Genomic DNA, 21,276 nt, shown 5'->3' with positions numbered 1-21,276 from the left:
TACTTAGCAAATACAATTATACAGAGCAAGATTCCCAGAATGAACTGCTAACATCATTCAGCTACCATGAATAAGAAGGTACCGAAGACCATGAGTATGTGCCACACACAACAGTAACAAATTAAAACATTCCAATATTCAATATACTTTCAAGTTTGCAGGAAGATTTTTTATAAACACATGGTTGGCTAGGTAACACTTTCTAAATGTTGTTTAACACATTTGGAAACTGTAATAAATTCCTAAGTACAAACACTTTAATTGGATATATTTTTTAGATATACAAGCATACAAACAACAGGATTGTTATTAATCATAAATGTAAGGGCAAGTAATAGTTTGCTTTCAGTGTCTCCAATTACCGTATACATTCTGCCAAAGAAAGACAGAAAAAGGAATGTAAACTTAAGGTTTTATGGTTTGTGGCAGGACCCAAAGGCGGCAGGACTTGGTTGGTGGCCTTAAAGATGGGTTAAACCAGCAAGGAATAGCCAAAACACGTGTTGTTAACAATTTGTAACCAAATTATGTCCCTCTTTCTAGAATTATGTTTCTGGAATTTGCATTCAAATTTTACACTGTACAAGTAAAACACAATTTAGTTATGTTTTTTGTGATTACTACATGATTATAATTAGTCATCCAACTTTGTTCTTATATGAATTGCAATAATTTCATATCATGTTGAACCTTAGCTCTGCTTGACATGGTTATCTTCAAATTGCAGTCCATCTCAATCATACCCTTATTTTTACAACATGGCCAATGTGTGACCACCCCTGTGTGATGATATGGAATAGGCATGGTGGTCACAAGGTATGATGGTTCTTAGAGTCTTTCTCAGAGAAAAGGGGTGGTACCAGTGTTGTAGATGCTTGTCTAGTGGCTACAAATTCTGAGTTATCCATGGTAATTCCCACATCCCCGGGAGTCATTTTCTAATTAATTTAAAAATTAGAAAGGAAAAATCAGTGACAAGCATATTCCACAATGTTTCAATGTAATCCTTTAAAAGAACCTGCCATCACTAAGTTTAACATGAAATAATGCTAAGAGATATCAATGCTACTGTAAAAATAATTACCAATTTCCACTCTGATAAGACAATCTTATTCTGTGCTGCACATTTGTGCAGCACCATATTTACCTGCCCTTGTTTATTAGTTTCATCCCTGAATCCTTTACCCAATGTGCCTCCAATATTGGGAGCTTTCTTATGTGTACCCACTACTTTGACTTCTGGGAGTTCACTTTTTGAAGGAGCCTACTCTATCTCATGAATACCTGACCTCACAGGGATAGACACAAGACACAAGACAGGTAAAGGAAGTAAAAATGATCTCAACAGAGGGAAATAAAGGAATCATCATTTTAATATTATTGATTTCTGAGGAGCAGATGTTTGCATCATATTTGGGTATTAACACTTTAATAAGTGCATTTCACAAAAAAGTCCTACACCACCCCCAGCCACCTCATGGCAAATTTGGCAACCCATGTACATATATTTCCAAGGTCTGTCAGAAATGTAGCTTTGTTTATATTCTTGATGTGCTGTCCTGGCATAAGCCAGCATCCTCTTTAGGAATGAAGGGGGCTGTTGCCAGAGACTTGGAGACATTATGGAGATGGCCTATTATCTCTATAATGGATTCACACAGAAGGTTGGTAAGCACAACAGACATGTAAACAAAGCTGTGGCTTTGGGCAAGCTGATGCCATCTGCTAAGGTTGCGTTTGTATTTATGATTGGTAATATATAGTATTGATGTAATGAGGAGGATGGTGTAGGGTTTTATTGGGTTTTGTGGAAATGCACTTATTCTTTAAATAATGTATGTTTCCCCTGAGCAGCTGTGTGATCAGCAAACTAAAAAGACAGACATCTAAACAGACAGACACAGCAAAAATGTGTTTCCTAGAATACTAGCCTGCTATTTTTTAGGCAAATGTGTTAGTTTGTGGCTAAGGGCTGATTTACTAAATGTTGACATTCACGTCAACATGTGTTTACTTCCTAATACGCAGATTAAGCAAAATTTGTATTTTGACCTAAACCTGTATAGCTTAAAGTAACACAGGCTATGGAAACTTGACTCCTTTAGTAAATTAGACCAATAATCCTTATTGTGTAAATTCACTGCTTTAAATGAGAACTATGGGGTGAGTGAAATACACTCATCCCCATAGTTAGACCCGAAGTGTGACATTAAAATTGTCACACATCGGCTCTATTCATCGGGAAGTGAGTGAACACATACCACAGCTTGCTCACTTCCCGATCATCTCCCTGCAGAGAGTGGTGACTGTCAGTTGCCGCTCCCCACAGGGATTTCCCCGCTGCCTGCTGCGACCCTCCAGCACTGATTGGAGGGATCGACGGGAGAGGGGGTTGGCATAGATGACTCTTCCTCTACATAGGCAGAGCCCACTGTCAGACAGCGGGGTGGATCTCAACAGCATTGTCAGGATCTGTCCCGGCTGTGGCTCTCTCAGCACATAGTGGGCAATAGAGTTTTGGGTCTCGGGAGGACGTTAGTATATAGTCCTCCCATGACCCTGAGGAGAACTATGGGATAAAAAGGTTACCCCATAGTTCTCTTTTAAGGTTTACTGCACCAATTCGGGCTATGGGTCTTTACTATTTGTGTAGCCTTTTTCAGTAAGGAAGTATAAAGGGCAATTGTGATGTGCAAAATGTGGTAATCCATAGCAACCAATCCCATTTCAGTTTGTTGTTGGTCAGTGAAATATAGTTTACTGGTTATATAATTTACAGTACTTCAAACATCATCATTCCTCTATGCAATATATTGTAAACTCTCCTCAGTCACATCCATTATGGGTGAAGTGATAACATGGCTTTTACAAGGGCATAGGGAAAGAATTACCAATTTAGTAATTTGTTTCAGTGTTCTTATATTTTTACATTTCATTACCTGCACATGATGAATCCTGTAAGTCTAATAGCAATATCAGCCAACAAAAACACAAGCCCAACAGTGGAGGATCACTCATACCATACACTTTAAAGTGAATGCATAGTTAAACCTTTTTTTTTTAGGTTTGGTTAGAGTAGGAAAGGGTTAACAATATATTTTAGGTTATTTTTTGCTATCACATTCACTTCCTGTCTTACAGGCAGGACAGTAAACAAGAGGACATTCATGTCTTTGACAGCTGTCATTGTCTCCTTTGAATAATTGCCCTCAACTCTTACTCTAGTGACAATGCTAACATTTTGGATTTCTCCTCACTTTGTGTCCCACTGACTGTAGTCATCAGGCCTAATAAAGGGGTCAATAGCCTCATTGTGGACACAGACAGCAATAAAAAAACTTGCCAAATGGGCTACACTTTAATTTTATATCAAGACAAAACATGATTAGTAACCCCAAGTAACTGCTACCAATTTTCTCTTCTTTGCACCAGTCTTTGTTAATGACCCCCATAGATGATTATTAATGACTAGGCTAGGGGATGCCTAATTGGTTGTGCCCTCTGTTCGTGTGATACCGCTTTTTATTAAATGTATATAAAAGCAAATTTAATACTGAACATCAGAGCATCATCAAAGGCAATGGATATGTAAGGGTTAACACGATTCAATGGTTAAACCATCTTTGTCAGAACCAAAACAGATATGGTTTTGGTTCTGATGAAGATGGTTTCTGCATTCCAATGCATTAACCATTACCTATTCATTGCCTTTGATGATGATCTGATGTCCAGTCGGCTTAGTGGCATATGACTTTCATTTTATGCATCAATCTAAAAGCCGTGTCTATACAAGGACTCTTGTAAATATAAAATGTGCTTTTATATAATTTTTTAATAAAAAGTGGTATCACATGAAGAGAGGGTGCTGCTCTTGTTTTCTTTTTTGCATGTGTTTCAGGCAGTGACCTCAGTGTTCAGAACCCCACCAGGCTGCATAGGGAGACCCTAGTGCTTTTCTACCATTTTACACCAGCGGCATCAGGCAAAATGAGTACCCTATTGTGATCACTGCCCACTTATATGACCTCTTTTGTGGTCCCCAAGAAAGGCTGACATATATGTAGGTGTTTCCATTGTTGAGTTTTTAGCTGGTTCAGAGCATAATCTTCTCCCTCTTGCTGTCGAAGGATCGGCCGAAGCTACGGCCAGATCCTTCGGCAGCTTTGTGAATAGACCCCTATATATGCAAAACATGTTGAGAATCGTTACCATTACATCACTGACAAGCTATGGATTATCTGTAATACACCCATGTTGGCCATTTTTGATGTTAAGTTATGCACAGCAGTTGATGCATTTGCATAATGTATATGTTATACATAGGAAGTTCTAGCCACCTTTACAAACATGTGTTTTCATCTGGTTTTAATGAAAAAAATAAACAAACATGTTTTTATGATATAAGGATATTGGCTCTTGGTTGTACCACAGAAAGCCCCGTGAATTAACCTGTTAACCCAGAACAGTGGGTAGGAAAGAGTGGTAAAGCAGTGTTGTGTAACATGGCAGTAATAACATGAAAACAATGTATACTACATGTAAATGCACATATCCATGACATTTGCAGTAACCCAAATTTTATAATTTAAGGTGTGCTTTTTTTCATTTAACATTAAATTAATTAAGCATCTAAAAAAATCTAAATTAGAAATACATGTGAAAAAGTACATAATATTTTTCCTAAATGTACTTCTTATTAAAGCATTAAGAGTAAGAACAATTGCAAAAAAATATATATATTTTCTTACACATCCCAAGATAGCATTATATCTGATTTTTTTCTTAACTCATATTATGCTGGTTCAAAACTGAAAATATAACGCTTTATAGCCTGCAATAAACTACCATAAAATCTGCTGAATCCCATCATGTAAGGTTCCAATAACAATCAACTAACAACATTTTGTCTATTTTTAATGTTTTATATACATTATAGAGTGATGATTTAAATCACTTTTTTAAATGTTATTTACAGTTTATTTTCAAGAAGATTAAAAGGTCAAGTTGTCTGTACCATTAATTCATAATTTATGTTTGAAATAATGAGCAGTTTTATGTCTTGCTAAAAATTCCCTTTGTATTGTTTGTATAAACATATTTTATAGCTGCTAGGGAATATTCTTTGGCAATCCGAGATATGCCAGTCATATAAAAAATGCACACTCAATCAATTTTTGTCGTGCTAATAAATCTGAAATTCCAGTTTGCTTGGTTGCTATGTGTGTGGAGTGTCTTGAATCTGGCCATCAGTTAGATGGAAATGTCATGGGGACTATTAACATTTAGTTTATGTTAGGAATGCATATGCAAATTGACTATAAAGTGACTTTCAATACGTCAGCCCAAAAGCTGTGCACAACAGGAGAAAGAGATAGCCACTATTTGTATCCGTTGATTAATTTACAAGTAGTATTCGAGAAGGTCTAGGAAATAAAATAAATAGGAAGTCTCCCGTGTATAGCAGAATAACTGTTATTAGCATGACTTGACACAACAACATACTGACCTTTAAGCTGGCACATTCTTTTAATTATTTTACATTTGTTATAATGTGCACAACTTTTTCTTAGACCCACTCGGCAGGCTTTAGCAGGGGGTAAAGAGAAACCTTGGCAGTTTAAATATACATATCATTGCAGATTGCTGCGCTACTCATCTGGGTCTGCAGAGAGAGGGAAAAAAGTCTAATGGAATTAAATAATATCTTGCTGGTCTGCTGGCAAAAAGCCTGAACATCGAGATGACCTTCACTGCGGCACATTCATAAGATTAACACTACTAAATCTAAACTGGATTAGTTTTTTGCTAAATTACTTTTATTATTACTACTTGTGCATTTTCCACTGAGCTATGGAAGTTTGGAAGTTTCGTAAATAAATTAGAAAGATGTAATCATAGGATCTGACTTTTTTAAAGCTTAACTGGACATATGAAAAAACTACCCCTGCAGTGGGGCTCTTCTCCACATTTCAATGCTTATTTTTGCCTAGGGTACCAGTAAAAAGCACCTTTACTTATCCCTCATTAACACGGGACGTGACGCTCACCTCTTCCCTCTGATGCTTCAGCTTGTGGGCAAATGCCCTCAAGGTCCTCACTCACAACACAGGACTCATGGTCTTGTATTGTACGTGATGACATCTCAGCTGCGACCACTGGTCGGGTCATCGAAGAGAAGTGGCTGTGGAGATCCAGTTGCATGGAAGCAGCAGCCTACAGGAGCAAGGGTTAAGGTAAGTAAATGTGCTTTTATCAGTACCCTAGGCAAAAATGAGCATTTAACCCTTGCAGTGCAGGGGGGCACTACAAGGGTATTTTGTTAATTTGAGGTTATTTTTTGCTATCTGTGTCCCGCTAGGGAGAATGACATTCAATTTCTATCTTACAGGCAGGACAGGAAACAAGAGTAAATTCATGTCTTAGACAGCTGGAGTTTAGCTATAAGTGTGATGTAAGCTGAAGGTAATCATATCTTCCAGTTATGTGCAGAGATGCCTGAGAAATAAGTAAATAATTGTTTTCTTCTGTACAAAGACCACCTCATGTGATTATTTTACCAAAAAGTCATACAGGAATGCATTATGGGAAGCAGCATGTTGACTACTTTCTATATTGACAGCTACTTTTCAACTGTGCACACTGCCACACAAAAGATGGAAAGATGGTTTCATGCTCCCTGAACAATAGAGAATCTACTAATTCCTTTGTTTTTATGCTGTATAAATTAAGACGGCTCATGCTGATATGAAAGGAAAAATTTTATGTTGGTGGTTACTTGCAGCTCAGAGTCTGGCCCAGTGTTGGTGGCTGCAACTTCTGCAAACTACAGGGCAGGGCACGCCTTTGCAGAATTACATGGCTGCTTTGAAACTAGAACTACCCTAAAGAGCAATGGAAGTCCTAACAATAGATGGGAACCTCAGAGGTCACAAATATTGTAACAAAAAGTAAGTGACATTTCTGTGTTGATTCTGTTTACTTCTACTTCTGGAGTTAAAATAAACTCTTAAATGGATACAGCAATGTAAAGCAGACACACTCAGGTGACTGAACATGCCCTTCAATTGCTTCCCAGTTTTACTCACCTGTTGCCAAGTCTTATTGAACAGAAGCTGTTTTACATTTAAGGGTCAATATTAAGGCATGTGGGCCAACATTTTTCCTTACTTTATCTAATTGATAGTTGCCTATTAGAAGGCCCAAAATTTCAGGGCTTCTGGGGATTGAAGGGTACATGAAGGTGCCGGAGAATGCCTCCATTGCCTCCTTTGTGTTCACAGTATCACTCTGCACCATTTTGAGTCAGTAAAGCTTTACTTTAAACAAAACATTCAGATGCAATTGTGATAGTATATCCGAATGACCAGGCTGCAAGAACAGACCCTATAAGGCTAATTTAGATAATTGAATCATGTAAAAAATAAATCTTGTGTTTACTTATTTCATCTGCTCATGATTGGATAATTGAATTTAACATTCTTAATTCTTTTAGTAACTAGCCTAAAAAGCCTAGAACATTCTCAACTCCTTTAGTAACTAGCCTGAAGTAGGCTATTCACACACTGAGTTCATCAGGAACCGGCCAAAATTTGCACAGTGGCAGCTGCTGTTGTCACCCTTCTTGCTGACATCCCTTGATCAGCTGATCGAAGGAGCCATGTGAAAATGTATTAGCTGAATGGAGCATGCAGCCAAGAATGAAGGTTGAATGAAGAAAATATATGCATGTATTCCTGGCCTAAATCTTGCCTGCTACAAAGTGGCAGGCTACGTTTACATTTTATTCCTACAGGCTTACTTTATATTATTACATGAAAGCTAATTGGGAAACTCTAAATTATTTTTTAAGAATTATTTAGCAAGCACATAATCTTTGTGTACAAAATTTCTTAAAATAAAAATACCAAAAAGTTGTACATAGGTTTTCAGGCTGTTCTTTTTAGCTAGAAAGCCTTTAACCCCTAAACAGACAAAAACCGCTGGGACTCTGTTCATATTTGTAGAGCCTGCAGCCGGCTTTACTGGCGATACTAGTGACTCAGCTGTCACCAGATCGCTTCTACGGGCCGGGAAAGTGTCCGCCTCCCCCCACGGGAAGCTGGGAAGGAGATTGGCGAACTTCCATTCACCCATCTCCTCCCCACACTATGAGACCGGGAGCGATGCTGATTACATCACTTCCAGTCCCTGAGCTGTCATTGCAGGGCCCCCGAAGACCAGCAATAAGCTATCAAGTGCGATCAGCACTTCAATAGCTTATTTAAAGTGAAAAGGTGATACCGGGGCCCTCTTCCTCCTGTCTGGTCTGTGATTTTTAGTCTCTCTACAGCTTGGAATCGGTGGTGGAGCACCAGGGCCTGGTTGCAGCTGTTACCATGGTAGATCTGCCACTAACTCCAAGCTGTAGAGGGACTACAAATCTTAGCAATACATTATACAGCAATGCAGAATACCGTCAACTATAGAAGACTACAAATCCCAGTAATGCATTGCAGAGCAATGCAAAATACCACCAACTATAGAGTACTACAAATCCCAGCAACACATTATAAAGCAATTCAGAATGGCACCAGCTATAGAGGATTATATAGTGTGGGCAACAGGTGGTCAGTGAGGGCTTTCAGGTGGTCAGTATGGGCTCTCAGGTTGTCAGTGCGGGCTCCAGGTGGTCAGTGCAGGCCCCAGTTAATCAGTGCAGGCTCCCGGTGGTCAATGCGGGCTCCAGGTGGTCAGTGAGGGCTCCAGGTGGTCAGTGTGGGCTCCGAGTGGTCAGTGTGAGCTCCAAGTGGTCAGTGAGGGCTCTAGGTGGTCCGTGCGGACTCTCGCCAGGCCAGGGGTATGCAGAGTAAAACTGATGGCTGTGGCCACAGTAGATGCAGCTCTCTGCTCAGGCGGTTGCTCACTGCTCACTAGGGCCCCTGAGAGGCCCCAGCGAGCAGCCCTCTTATATGCCTGAAAGGAGGGCCATGGCTGCCTGGTTGCGGCTGGCCTGGATTGCAGCAATTTGGGTCGTGCCGTTGGATTTAAGTCTGGCGATTTGGGTTGGCCGGGCCTATGTGCAGAGGCGGGCCTGGAGTGGAAGCTCCACCCCTATGTTAATCTGGCCCTCTGAGCAGTGGCTACTTTGCAGCACATACAGGGACTATGGGGAACAAAAGTAAACACTCTCCAGAAGGAAGGACAGTGTCAGCATTTTTGTTAATAGTCAAGGTACTTGAATGCATTTTTAATATTTTAGTGTCACTTTAAAGTCTTGCCAGCAGTCAAATTAATTTTTGTAAGTAACCATTCCTGACACATGACAAAAATGTCTTAATAAAAACCAAAAGCTATTCAAGGTCTTAAGGACTAGAGTTGGTTAAACATGACTTAACTGACTGTGACAGTTTAAGCCACAAGTGGAGACTGCTTGACTTCCAGACACTTGTTTCCTAAGACATCTATGCACAAAGAGCAATAGTAGTTGCCAATATGTCTGATTTTTAACAGTACCACATAAAAATCTATACAGACATTTTACCCCGAGGTACATTTTTGTCATACTTCATTAGTTCTTTCAATCTTTTGCAAATCTACTGGACATTTATATGATGATACTTGATTGTTGCAGGAAGCATATAGGAAAGACTTTGTTTTCCTAAAGGCAAAAATCTTACAAAAGAAAAGCCTATAAAATGTCTCTCCTGTAAGTCCACATTGATCAGTTTTTTTTAAAATCCCAACCAATAGCACTTCTGTCAGTACAGATTATCTCCAGAATAGAGATAAGCAATATAAAATTCATCAGTGTTGTGTAGTCTACAGGGATGAGCATATGGTTTTCTGTATCATTTGCCAATTTAGGGTTTTATATTATAATGTTCCTGTAAAAATGTTTTAGCAGATGTGGTATTACCTGTATCCTGCAGAACTTTCCGTAGGGATGCCTAAAGAATCTAGGTCACACCCAGTGACAAGGTTGTTTAGCATAAACTGTGGTGAAATGAAATGTCCTTCTTGGAGCTGGAGACTTTTAACATAGCAGAATATGTTTTGCAGTGAGTTTTGATGCATACTTGTTGTTCAACAGTGCTTGAAAATAATAAGTCTGTCTAAATGGAAATGGACAAATCCATGTGGGGCAAGGCAATTGTATTGTTTTACTGACAACAACTCCTTTCTATTTACCTTCACTCCCCTGCATGCATCACTCCCCTTAAAAGCATGTATTACCTTTTCTCTGACTTTTTTCGTATATTTTACCTGGCGCTCCTGTGCAAAACTAAATTTCAGGTGTCAGTAAGGGCTCCAGGTGGCCAGTGCAGCCTCTTAGGTGGTCAGTGGTCAGTATATTTTACCTGGTGCTCCTGCCAATAACTCAATTTCTATGGAAAAACAGTATTATATACCTTATGCTTACTGTATTTCGACTACAAGCCCCCCCTTCCCCTTCATATCCATTACAGAGAGTAATGTTGCTTTGTTAATTTTCAGAAGTGGCTAAAAATTCTGAAAACAGTGAGGTTTAATTTCATGCAATTGCAGAAAATGTAAATAGCCTGAAAAGGAGTAAGGGCTCTTTTAGAGGGGCGATCCGATCAGATCCACCTATCAGCTTTTCTCACGGACCTGATCGGATGCCATATGTTAGTCCATGGGCAGCTGGATCTAAATGGATGTGTTACCCCTGGCTCAGGCCAGGCCCAGAAAAACAAACAGGGGTCTATTCACGAAGCTGCCGAAGGATCTGGCCGTAGCTTCGGCCGATCCTCCGGCTAGCTTCGGCCCCAGGACCCCTTCGGTTCAGTAGAACCGAAGGGGTGCTGTATGGGCTATTCACTATAGCCCGTACAGCTCCCGATCATGGCCGAGCGGCTCAGCCGTGCTGAAAGCCGAATCTGGCTGAGCGGCCGACAGCCTCCTTCCGACAGCTGGGCAGAGCCAGTGGTGATCTTACGGCTGGCTCCGGCCACTTTCAGAGAGATCAGCTTCCCTGGTTACCTGCTAACCAGGGACACTGATCTCCAAACAACTAACTCTCCCTGGCGCCCTGGGAGTCTCCTGCTCCTGGCCACCAAGGAGAGAAACACTGCTGTGTATTTTTTTTTCTTTATTCTGACACGAGCGATTTGGCTATTCACTCACTGCTGTTCGGCATCTTTAAGAATAGCCCGAACAGCAGTGAGTAGCCTGCCGGAGGTTCGGCTCAGCCCATCCAGATGTTGAATCGGCTGAGTCGAACTCCTTCTGCACTTCGGGTCGGCTGAACAGACCCAAAGCCACACGAAGCATGCCGATGTACGGCTGAATTCAGCCGATGTACAGCTGAAATCAGCCATACCAGCCTGAAGTGAATAGCCGAACAGTGTTCGGCTCACTTCACTTCACTTCAGGTCGGTCATTCACTCGGCTGCCTACGGCAGCTTAGTGAATAGACCCCACAGTGTTCTGTTACGCCAGACCTAATTGTGTTGGATCGAGAGTAATCTGATGTAAACAGACACATGTCCATTTACATCCAAATTCCCATACACCAACATGGGGTGCAGCAATTTCAGTTTTTTCCTCCATCACAAGATGGAGGAAAAACTGGACAGACACGGATGTCACAGCAGTGGCATACATTCCGAATTGGCTCTAAACAGGAGGAATGCCTTCCTGATCAGACCATGTGAAAAGGGGCCTAATGCTTCACACCACAAGATCTTGTAAATTGTAATATATTATATTTTTTATGGGTTTACATTTTATATATATAAAAAATAAAAGCAAAAAAAAATGTTTAAAGTCCCCCTGCCCCCCACATGCAGACACATACAATGCAAACACATGTCGGGTATGCCAACATGCAAAAACAAAAATTGCGCCACACGTTTCATATGATTGCGAACGGCAGAGTGAGAGCAATAATTTTAGGGCCATCAATCATATTGTAGTTATTTGCAGTTACACGGGTGAACGCAATTTTATTGCTTGACATGTTTGATATTTATTTACCCGGCTAAATCAGCCGTACCAGCCTGAAGTGAATAGCCGAACGGTGTTCGGCTCACTTCACTTCTGATCGGTCATTCACTCGGCTGCCCTCGGCAGCTTTGTGAATAGACCCCTAAATTTCATTTTAGTGTATGTTATCCTAAAAATACCGGTTTCATAAACATTTGCGCAAATACCGTGCAATATAAAAAATTGCAACTATCTTTTTTTTATTCTCCAGGGCCTCTGCTTTTAGAAAAGATATAAGTGTTTGGGGTTCTGAAGCTGTTTTCTAGCTGAAAATTCAGATTTTATCATGTGTGCGCAAATAGTAAGAAATTGCTCCGGACAGCAAGAGGTAAATGAAAGTATTTGTGCCATAGTTCAGCTTTAGAGTGGAACTTAAGAAAAACAGCTAGAGATTTTTGGCAAAAGAGGCATGCAAAGTCTCTTTACTCCATAATCCAAACCATTTTTCTCAAAAAATGTATACTGCATGGCACAAACGCTTTGTAGTATACATTTCGGCTCAATTAAGGTATGCTGAAAAGAGAGACATCGGTTGGGGACGATGTAACTCCTTAGTTAAATCATCAGTGGTTATCCAATGACCAAAGGGGATTGCCACTGGACCCAAGAGAAGCAGCGGGGAAAATGGAAGCAGCGACTAGTCCTTGAACCTGTCACTGCTGAGGCCATAATTTAGGTGTGCCACAATGTGCAAGTATGCTGTGCATAGCATTTTCAGCACATTAGCTATGACATGTCAAGGTTGGGTTTGTGAAAGGAGATCCATAGATACACTATAATTACCATGGAGATAGTAGATTAATACTGACAAAAGGTATTGCACTCATGTGTGTCAAATCTCTTGTAATATAACACATGTTTAGTCAGGGCAAATTGAGAAATGTTACTAAATTATGGACAATGTCCTTAACAATGGATAGTTTGCCTTTCTGATGTTTCAGTTGATTGAGCCATGATTAGAGTAGTCAAGCTATATTATCAAAGACTTTTGGGCGTACTGCATTCCTTTTGAATTAATTGGCAGCACACCTGAATGCATACAAAATATGACTGCATAATTGTTTTAACACAGCATACCACAATGCACCCATGGTTCACATTATTCACAATCGGTAAATAGCATTCAGTAGGCAAGTACGTTTTGCTGTATTGTATATGCACATTAAAGTGCCAGTGCAATGTACACATACATGTGTAAGGTTAATGAGAATGCACATTATACAATACATACAATACAAGCCGCAATAATACTTAACACATTCTAAAGCCTCCACATAAAAAATATTATCATACTCTTATATCACGAGAGGGACCACTTAAGCATGCGTTAAGTGCTATTATAGCTTGATGAATCAGACCTTCTAACACTGGAAATACTGAATGAAGAGAAAAAAAATATGTAAAATTAGCAGTGAATTATGGCCAGTAGCAGACAATCAGGATTCAAATTTGATTTTCTGGATAATTTAAACAACTCCAAGGACTCCAAGTTTAATTGAATTAGTCCCAATGAGTTCAACACAGTTGTGAATCTGATACCTGACCATTTAATAAAAAGTAATATTTTTTTTTTTAGCTGCCCATTTCTACATATTTGATTACTTAATAGGAAACAGTAACTGTGAAATGAATTAAGGTTTTGTAGAATCTACAGATTATATAGAATCAAATATTTATAAGGATAAATGAAATAAACTATTTGCCCAGTCTGGCATATTTAACAGGAGGCTCGTCTCCATCGTGATTTCCTACTTCCTGATCATAAACAAAACAAGCCAGAAGGAAATGGGGAGATTAATTAACTGCTGCTGCTAATACCCAGGGGATCCTATTGCCATAGGGAACAGGAGGTTGCATCCGATTCCTGCTGCCTGCTTTGGGATTTCTGCTTCATGGCCACGATCTTCATTTGAGAGAGACTAACACCCAGGCAACCTTTCCATGAACGCTGGGGAATAACTTTTAATAATAAGATAAGCAACATTACAAGCTTTGTCTCTACTGAAAACAAACGGACAGATTTTTTATCTAACTGATAATCACCTGGAGCAGATTTCATGTATTCGTTTCATATGACCAGACAAACGGCATCACTGAATAGTTATAAATGTAACAGGTTTAGCCATACCTGAGAAGATCCAAATATAACTGATACAGGCTTTAGCACCTGGGCATCAAAAGCATTTGATATCAGCAAGGATTTCTATTCAAGTCTTAAGAATAGTCTATGGCCAAGCCCGGCTGACTTGTCACAAGACAGGAGAATGCAGCGTAAGCTTTAGAAGTCTAGGGATAATAGTTTATTTTGGTTCAATCAAGAAAGGACATCTGGAGAATTAGTCAAAATATTCAAACACAGTTGAATTTATTTTATCATTGATAGCCTCTAGAGCAGCCTTTCTCATCCAAGGTGCTGTTGCACCCTAGTGTGCCTTCTGGCTTCCTTAGGGGTGCCTCGAAATTTTTGTCAGCACCATAGAAATGAATGACTCTAATTCAGGAAAGGTGTGATCCATTCAATAAAGTTCTTCTCCAACCAGGGCTGTTTGCCTCCCACACTCTGCCATGCTGCCACAGCTGTGGCTGATTTTAAAGTGGGACTCTGATGTGAAGGGGGCTTCTGATGTGAAAAGGGGCTCCGGATGTAAAGGGTGATGTGAATAGGTTTCCTTCTGTGAAGGGGCTTTTGATGTGAAAGGCTGGGTTGCTGATGTGATAGGGGGGGGGGCTCTAGTGGTGAGGCCTCCTGATTTGGATGTGATATCTTTTTATTCATTTTTGCATGGAGTCTCCCCTGAAAATCCATATCAGATCTGGGATAAGGGTCTGCTATGGATTTTGTAGGAACAACATGTTGTTTTCTTTACAATTATGTTTTTTTTTTAATTTTCTTTTAAATGTATGCTTTTTACTAGGGTGCCTCAAGTTTTTAGACCTGGGTTCCTCAAGATTTTGCATACTTTTATAGGGTGCTATGATTGAAAAAAGCTTGAGAAATGCTGCTCTAGAGTGAAACCAAGGCATTCTTTCAAAAGTTTCCATTCCACAGCAGTAAACAAAAAAAATGTTAATAGAATAAAAGTATGGAAATGGGCTTTTATATTTTTTTAGGAGCCAGTAATGCTATGCCACTGTGATGAGACTGCAGACTCTTCCTCCTGTCCATATTGCTGTTGCATACAGTAACATGGGTGGGAGGAAGAATTAATAGACTACAAGTGAGGTAACGCTACTGTACCTGTATTCCATTGAGAACTACAAGGCCCTCTGCCACGGTGGCTCATGGAACCTGTAGATTCTTCATTCACAGATCCTGTCAAATGATCTGTGAATGGATTACATGGCTGTGTGGGCAGAGCCATTTTCAAATTTCAAGAGCAGCCTGCTCTCTTCCATATCTGATGTCCTGTTGGTTGCTGGTTATTTTAAAAAATCTTCCCTTCATTGAGGTTGGATCCTACTCAGCAGTGACCTTCTGGTGTTCTGGGGTGTAATAGCAGTGGCTGCGGCAGTAATGGATCCTGTTCTTTACCCTACCCTTGCCCCCCACTTGTCCAGTTACAAAACTCCTTGTATTATTTTCACAGAATGTGAATGGACGAGGGGAGAATGGGAATGTCCTTCATCCACCCTTCCTCTCCTGCATCCATTGCATTCCTTGCATTCTGTGAAAATAATACAAGGAGTTTTGTGAAAGGATGAGGGGGAAGTAGGGGAGGGTGAAAAACAGAATCTTTCACTGTTACAGCTGCAGTCGCACATCTCTGCAGAACCAGATCACTACTATAAGTAGGTCCTGACATCACTGAAGACAGGATTTGTAAAGTAGCCAGGAGTTGGCAGGACATACGATCCATTAGAGGTAAATTATGTGATTGGTGCTGCATTACAAAAAATGTTTTGTACAAGACTTTAAAGAAGAACTCTGGGCACAATTCTTAACCTTCACAGGGGAGCTACCCCCGCACTGCAAGGGTTAAGCACTTGTTTTTGTCTAGGAGTAAAAATGACAACGTTATACCCACCCAAAGCTCGCAGCTGGCTGCCGCCAGGCCCTGCCATCTTGCTCCCCTTCCGCTCCGGCATTCTAAGGTCCTGTGACTCACCCCATCCAATACAGGTTATAGGACGTGAGAACACAGAGGGACTGGAGAGGAAGAAACAGGCTGAAGGGACCGGTTTAAAAGCCAGCCAGCTGCAAGGTTCAGATGAGTACAAATTTTTTACTTTCGTCCTTAGACAAAAACGGGCACTTTACTCTTGCAGTTCATGGGTAACCCCATTGCAAGGGTTAAGAACTGTGCCCGGTGATCTTCTTTAAGTACTAATTCACATCATCCTTTGTTCTAAAACAGTGCAGACTGCTGTTTGTTATATAGTGGTGGTGTGGGACAGTAACTGCTTATTTTATTTTTTTACTTTATTGAAGTATGGCAAAATGTCACTTTTTTCGATTATATGCACTGCAGAGCATTACAGCGCGCTGTGGTGCAGTGGCATGCAGTCAGGTGAGTTGTGCTGTGTAAAACACAGCACGTCTGCATTTTTAGGCAATGTGCCAGAACCCACCTCAATACATCATTGTGGTGTGAACAGGGCACATAGAAAACAAATGTTTTCTGTGTGCCCTTGCCTTGAGCCTACATTAATCTGTGAAAAAGAGAGAATGTCATATGGGTGGTGGAATGCATTTGTATAACGCATAGCAGATGTTTACCTTTTTTCCTTTTTTAACTTGATGGATATGTCATTAATTTCTATGCACCACAACACATTCAAGTGTTGAAATGCACTGCACTGTGTAAATATGAAACTACTGTTTTCCAGTGTACATCAAAACAGCATATTGTGTAAACTGAAACAAAAGGACACGAGGCAAATTGCCTTATCTATGTTTCGGGATTGCATTGGGTATCTCGATTAATGCAGCCCAGCATGTGTGATTGGAACAGTCCTTAACTCTTTAAGGGCCAGTTCACACCAATTACAGTGTGTTCCAGAGCGGTAGCTGCTGGAACACACTGTAATTGCACACTAAACTCCCCTTTGTTCTGGCGTGGGGCGTGGCGGTGCATTGAAGTCAACGGCACCTCAGCCATGCCCCCCACCTGCAGTGTGATCAGACACGTAGCAAAACATTGCCTGCGTTCCGGTCCAGTGTGAACGCAGAAAAATGCAGCAAAAAGCATTTTTTGTATTCGCACTGGACCGGAATGCAGGCAATGTTTTGCCACGCATCTGATCGCACTGCGGACGTAGGACGTGGCTGACTTCAATGCACTGCCACGCCCCCTCTCGCCCCAGAACGAAGTGGGGAGTTTAGTGTCCTATTACAGTGTGTTCCAGTAGCTACCGCTCTGGAACGCACTGTAATTGGTGTGAACTGGCCCTTGAAGTTAACACTTACCAGCTGCTGGAGCAGGCAGCATCATGCAGGCTGTTACGGTAAGAAGGAGCAGGTAGAAAGACATTCCATTTAGTCTTTGCAGAGCCTGCAGTTATTGTTTTGGTCAGCAATGACTCCGCTCAAGCACTGTCCTGTTCTGTGTAGTAGCCCATGAAGTAGGTGCCACCTACCAGGCAAGCACAATGATTGTAAACAAACAGCAGCGGTCTCTGTAGAGACTGTGACAGCAGTAGTATTCAAAGCCTGGCAGGGAAAAAGCGCTCAGTGCTGGCACACAATAACCACCAGCTCTGAAAAGACTCAGAGAACACTGTGACAGCTGTCAAGCAGGAGGACGGCTGCCAGCAGGCACCAGGCTCTGGCCTGGCAGTTGAGGAGCAATGCTCCAGAGGGCCTCTGTTATACTCTGCACGCTGTGAGATTGCATCAAATAATTTGTAGTATATAACAATCTCAATCATGTGTGATCAAGTTTAGTCTCTGAAGGCACACATAGGCATTATAATATTGCATAACCCTGACAAAGGTGGCAAGGCTAAGCGATGCTAGGATGTGCACAAGGCTCCCTAAAACCTTGCAAGCCCCATCAGTAGACCTCAGGGGTCAAAGTTACTGTCATTTTTTTTTTCAGATCATACTCTGTTACTCATCAAATTAATACAGAGGTGCAATGTAGTTTGTATGTCTAGTTTGTAATTATATGTGAAAAGGGCTGTGTATTTGCTCATTACAAGTTCAGGCTCTGCCTTCTTGTCAGTCATCTTACCTCATTGCAATGATCTGTCTGAATAAAAAACTGTCTCTGTGCAGTTTATAATAAAATGAAAAATCCATAAGTCTCTTGGCAGCCACACGCCATGTGATCTTCTGTGTAGACTGGCTTAAAATCAGTGTTTTTGTTTTTTTTAAACTTATGGCAAGGTAAAAATAAAATAATGATGTGATATGCTTTTTACATGCTTTTTAAATGGGTACACAGGTGGTGGATAAAATGACGAGTCTTTTTCAACCCAGAAAAGGAGTGGTGCAGAATTGGAAAGTGGTTAAGTCTTCCGGGGGGCATTTCCTGAGATAGGATGAATATAGCAACCGGAAGCTATTTTTGTTTTGATTTTTACAGTTGCCATTTGTTGTTTGGCCTTGACTGGCATTGTGTTTCCAGACATTATCCATTTTTTATGCAGGTATCATGGTGGGCAATAATATTTTTAAGTATATAGTTTACTTTTTATCCTAAAATCACATAGAGGAAAACTATTATTGTTTTCAGACTTCTTTTTGCCTGGCACAGAGTCATAAAATACACATAACTGAGAAAAAATTTTTAAAACTATGTTCCGTAAAGGTATGGAGCTATGGAGATTTTTATCTAAATGGCTGTAAATTGCATTAGTAACGCTTTTACATAATGCATTTTTATGTTTTCTCTTTTTCTGCTTTTCTCTTTTTTTAGTAGGATATAAGCTACAAAAAAACATTGTTGGACACTGCCCATAGCATCCAACATACAGTATACTAGTATCACTAGAATGCAATAAACTTAACAGAAAGAAAAGAATATGCTACTTTTTAAAAATCTTAATATACATGTTGCTAGTCTATCTCTAGGGAAAATACCTCCCCTTGCAGCAAAGCTGTCCCAGAACTTCAAGGGTTAAATGCTTGTTTAGGTCTAGGGTATCGAGAAAAACAATTTTACTTACTGATCCTCGCTCGCCTCAAAGTCTGCACTCTCCTTGTTTTCTCCATGCTAGGGCTTGGGTACTGTCCCTAAGCGGCCTCATGTATAATTTAGGGCTATGGGCCCTGAATAGTACTTGATGATGTCAGTGGGCCTCCAAATTCTGGAGCATAAGGGGAAGAGGGTGCAAGTGCTTTTGTGGTAGTTTGGAGGAAGCATGCGGATCACGCAAATAAAAGGCATTTACCCAGGTACCCTAGACCTAATTTGTACCAGAATTAATTTGGACTTCTCAACAGACATGCACTGTTGGAGCTTCCCCAGGCATGAATGAGCAGGCTGGTGCTTAGAAGTAAGCATCCATCATACAATGTACATGCATCATTCATGAATACTAATTAGGACTGACAATGGGAAGAGTAACTGTCATTCTCCTAGATAAAGACAGCATTGTTCACTTGAAAACAGTAATAGAAATTAGATGTGTGAACTGACAGGGTAAACAGGTATGTTCTATTTATATATAAAGAGATTTAAAAAAAGCATGATGCAAAAGTTGATACATTATTACATAGAAATCAATGGGAGATTGACATTTTAGACTGGAAATCCAGTTAAAGAACATCACTTGGAATTTGCCTTAGTAAATGGAATCATCATCTTTAATATTATCTGTTGTATATAATAACAAAAATAATCTAATAATAATTATGTAACGTGCTTTATTAAACCTGCACATCTTTCTATTTTTCACCTGAGCGTGTATCCTCCGGGTGGAATGCACAACACCTTGTATTAGTATTACAACATAATTATGTAGCCTTCTTTTTATCATAGCCTTTCTGCTCGTATTCATTGAAGCTATTAATTTCTTTTCTCATTTGCAGTAAAGAGAGAAATGGCCTGTTTTGTATCTATAAAGTTACTAGAACTCGTGCTCAGACTAGTTTTATGGGCTTGACCTTGCACTTTTTACTATCCTTTATTTCATCTTATTCATTCTCTTTGTGACTATCTGGTCATTAGAAATGAAGGAACTAGCAAGGAAAAAAGAAACAAACTTCCTAATGTAACATCATAGCACATAATAAGAAGTTCATCTATCAGAGCAATCAATAAACTGATTCCATTAGACAACATAATAGAAGTGCATTTACTAAACTTTTACCTCATTAGTTGAAGGAGCAGGGTTTTTCAATATCAGCAAGACCCTGTATAAGAATTTGAAAATCACTTCCGATCAGCCGTGATCATTCTCCAACAACTACATCCAGGTGAGTGAACCATAACATCAAATGGCAATAGATTATTACAGGTTTATTCACAAAAAGGTGAAGAGTTTGGAGAAGACAGGAGATGTGAACAATCTAGAACAACACTGCTGAACTGCAAAGTGAGCTGAAATGGATAATTTTTTCAAATCAGCTATTTTGGCCTAGATTGTTCACTTCACTTCTCCAAACTTTTCACCCTTTTGTGAATAGCCCTGTAATACAAAATTGACAATATTCCTACTTCAAAACTGGCAGTGAGTTGAAATTATGACATCTGCTAGACCTAAAGTCTATGGCTCATTGACTCCAGCCATGTATGTTGCAGTGTCTATATTGCACAGGGGTTAACGCTCGTTGGTTTGTGTATTACCATTAGCTAGGATGGCCTATTCATTTCAATGGGCTGCCAAATGCACAACAACAAAACAAAAATCATGCATGCAGCATTTTTGGCAGTGTGGTGCATATCAATACACATTAGTGCGTTGATGCACATTGTGCTGCACTGCAATGCAAGTGCACTGAGAAGGTGCAAAGTTATTCTGAATGACACTGCTTCTCACCAACAGGCATGTTACAGCACAAAAATGGTGTGAACAGGCCCTATAAGTAATCATACACAATGTTATGCATGGACCTACAACACAGCCGGCATTTAAAAGAGAACTACTGCCCAATCAAGTACTTTCTAAACAATGGTATTTTCTACCATAAAGCGTGCAATACAGTGGCAGTATTGACCACCGTGATTCTGCAACTGACTAACAACTGATAAAAAAAGATGAAAGAACTTAAAAACTACTCAAAAGGTGTATTTTTATTTGTGAAAAGCCATGAGTACCAACTCCAAGAGCAGGGTTGTACAAGGTCACAGAACCCAGAGATATCATCTGCAATTTGTATTTATTTTTGTTTGCTTGGTAACCGCT

General features: G+C 40.1%; 1 protein-coding gene across 1 annotated transcript in view; it reads right to left on the bottom strand.

Moving 5' to 3' along the window:
* Positions 1-576: 576 nt before the first annotated feature.
* PCDH9 (protocadherin 9) overlaps positions 577-21,276 on the bottom strand; it is a 109,796-nt gene continuing 89,096 nt past the window's right edge. The window contains exon 3 of the mRNA XM_018566375.1: positions 577-938. Coding sequence (XP_018421877.1) covers positions 810-938 — 129 coding nt within the window. The 3' untranslated portion in view covers positions 577-809. The remainder of the gene's footprint in view (positions 939-21,276) is intronic.

This window comes from Nanorana parkeri, unplaced genomic scaffold, assembly GCF_000935625.1.
Source record: "Nanorana parkeri isolate BGI_ZX_2015 unplaced genomic scaffold, ASM93562v1 scaffold944, whole genome shotgun sequence".
NCBI classification, from domain to species: domain Eukaryota; kingdom Metazoa; phylum Chordata; class Amphibia; order Anura; family Dicroglossidae; genus Nanorana; species Nanorana parkeri.
The sequence above is the reverse complement of the archived record's forward strand: the minus strand, read 5'-3'. Positions and strand labels throughout refer to the sequence as shown.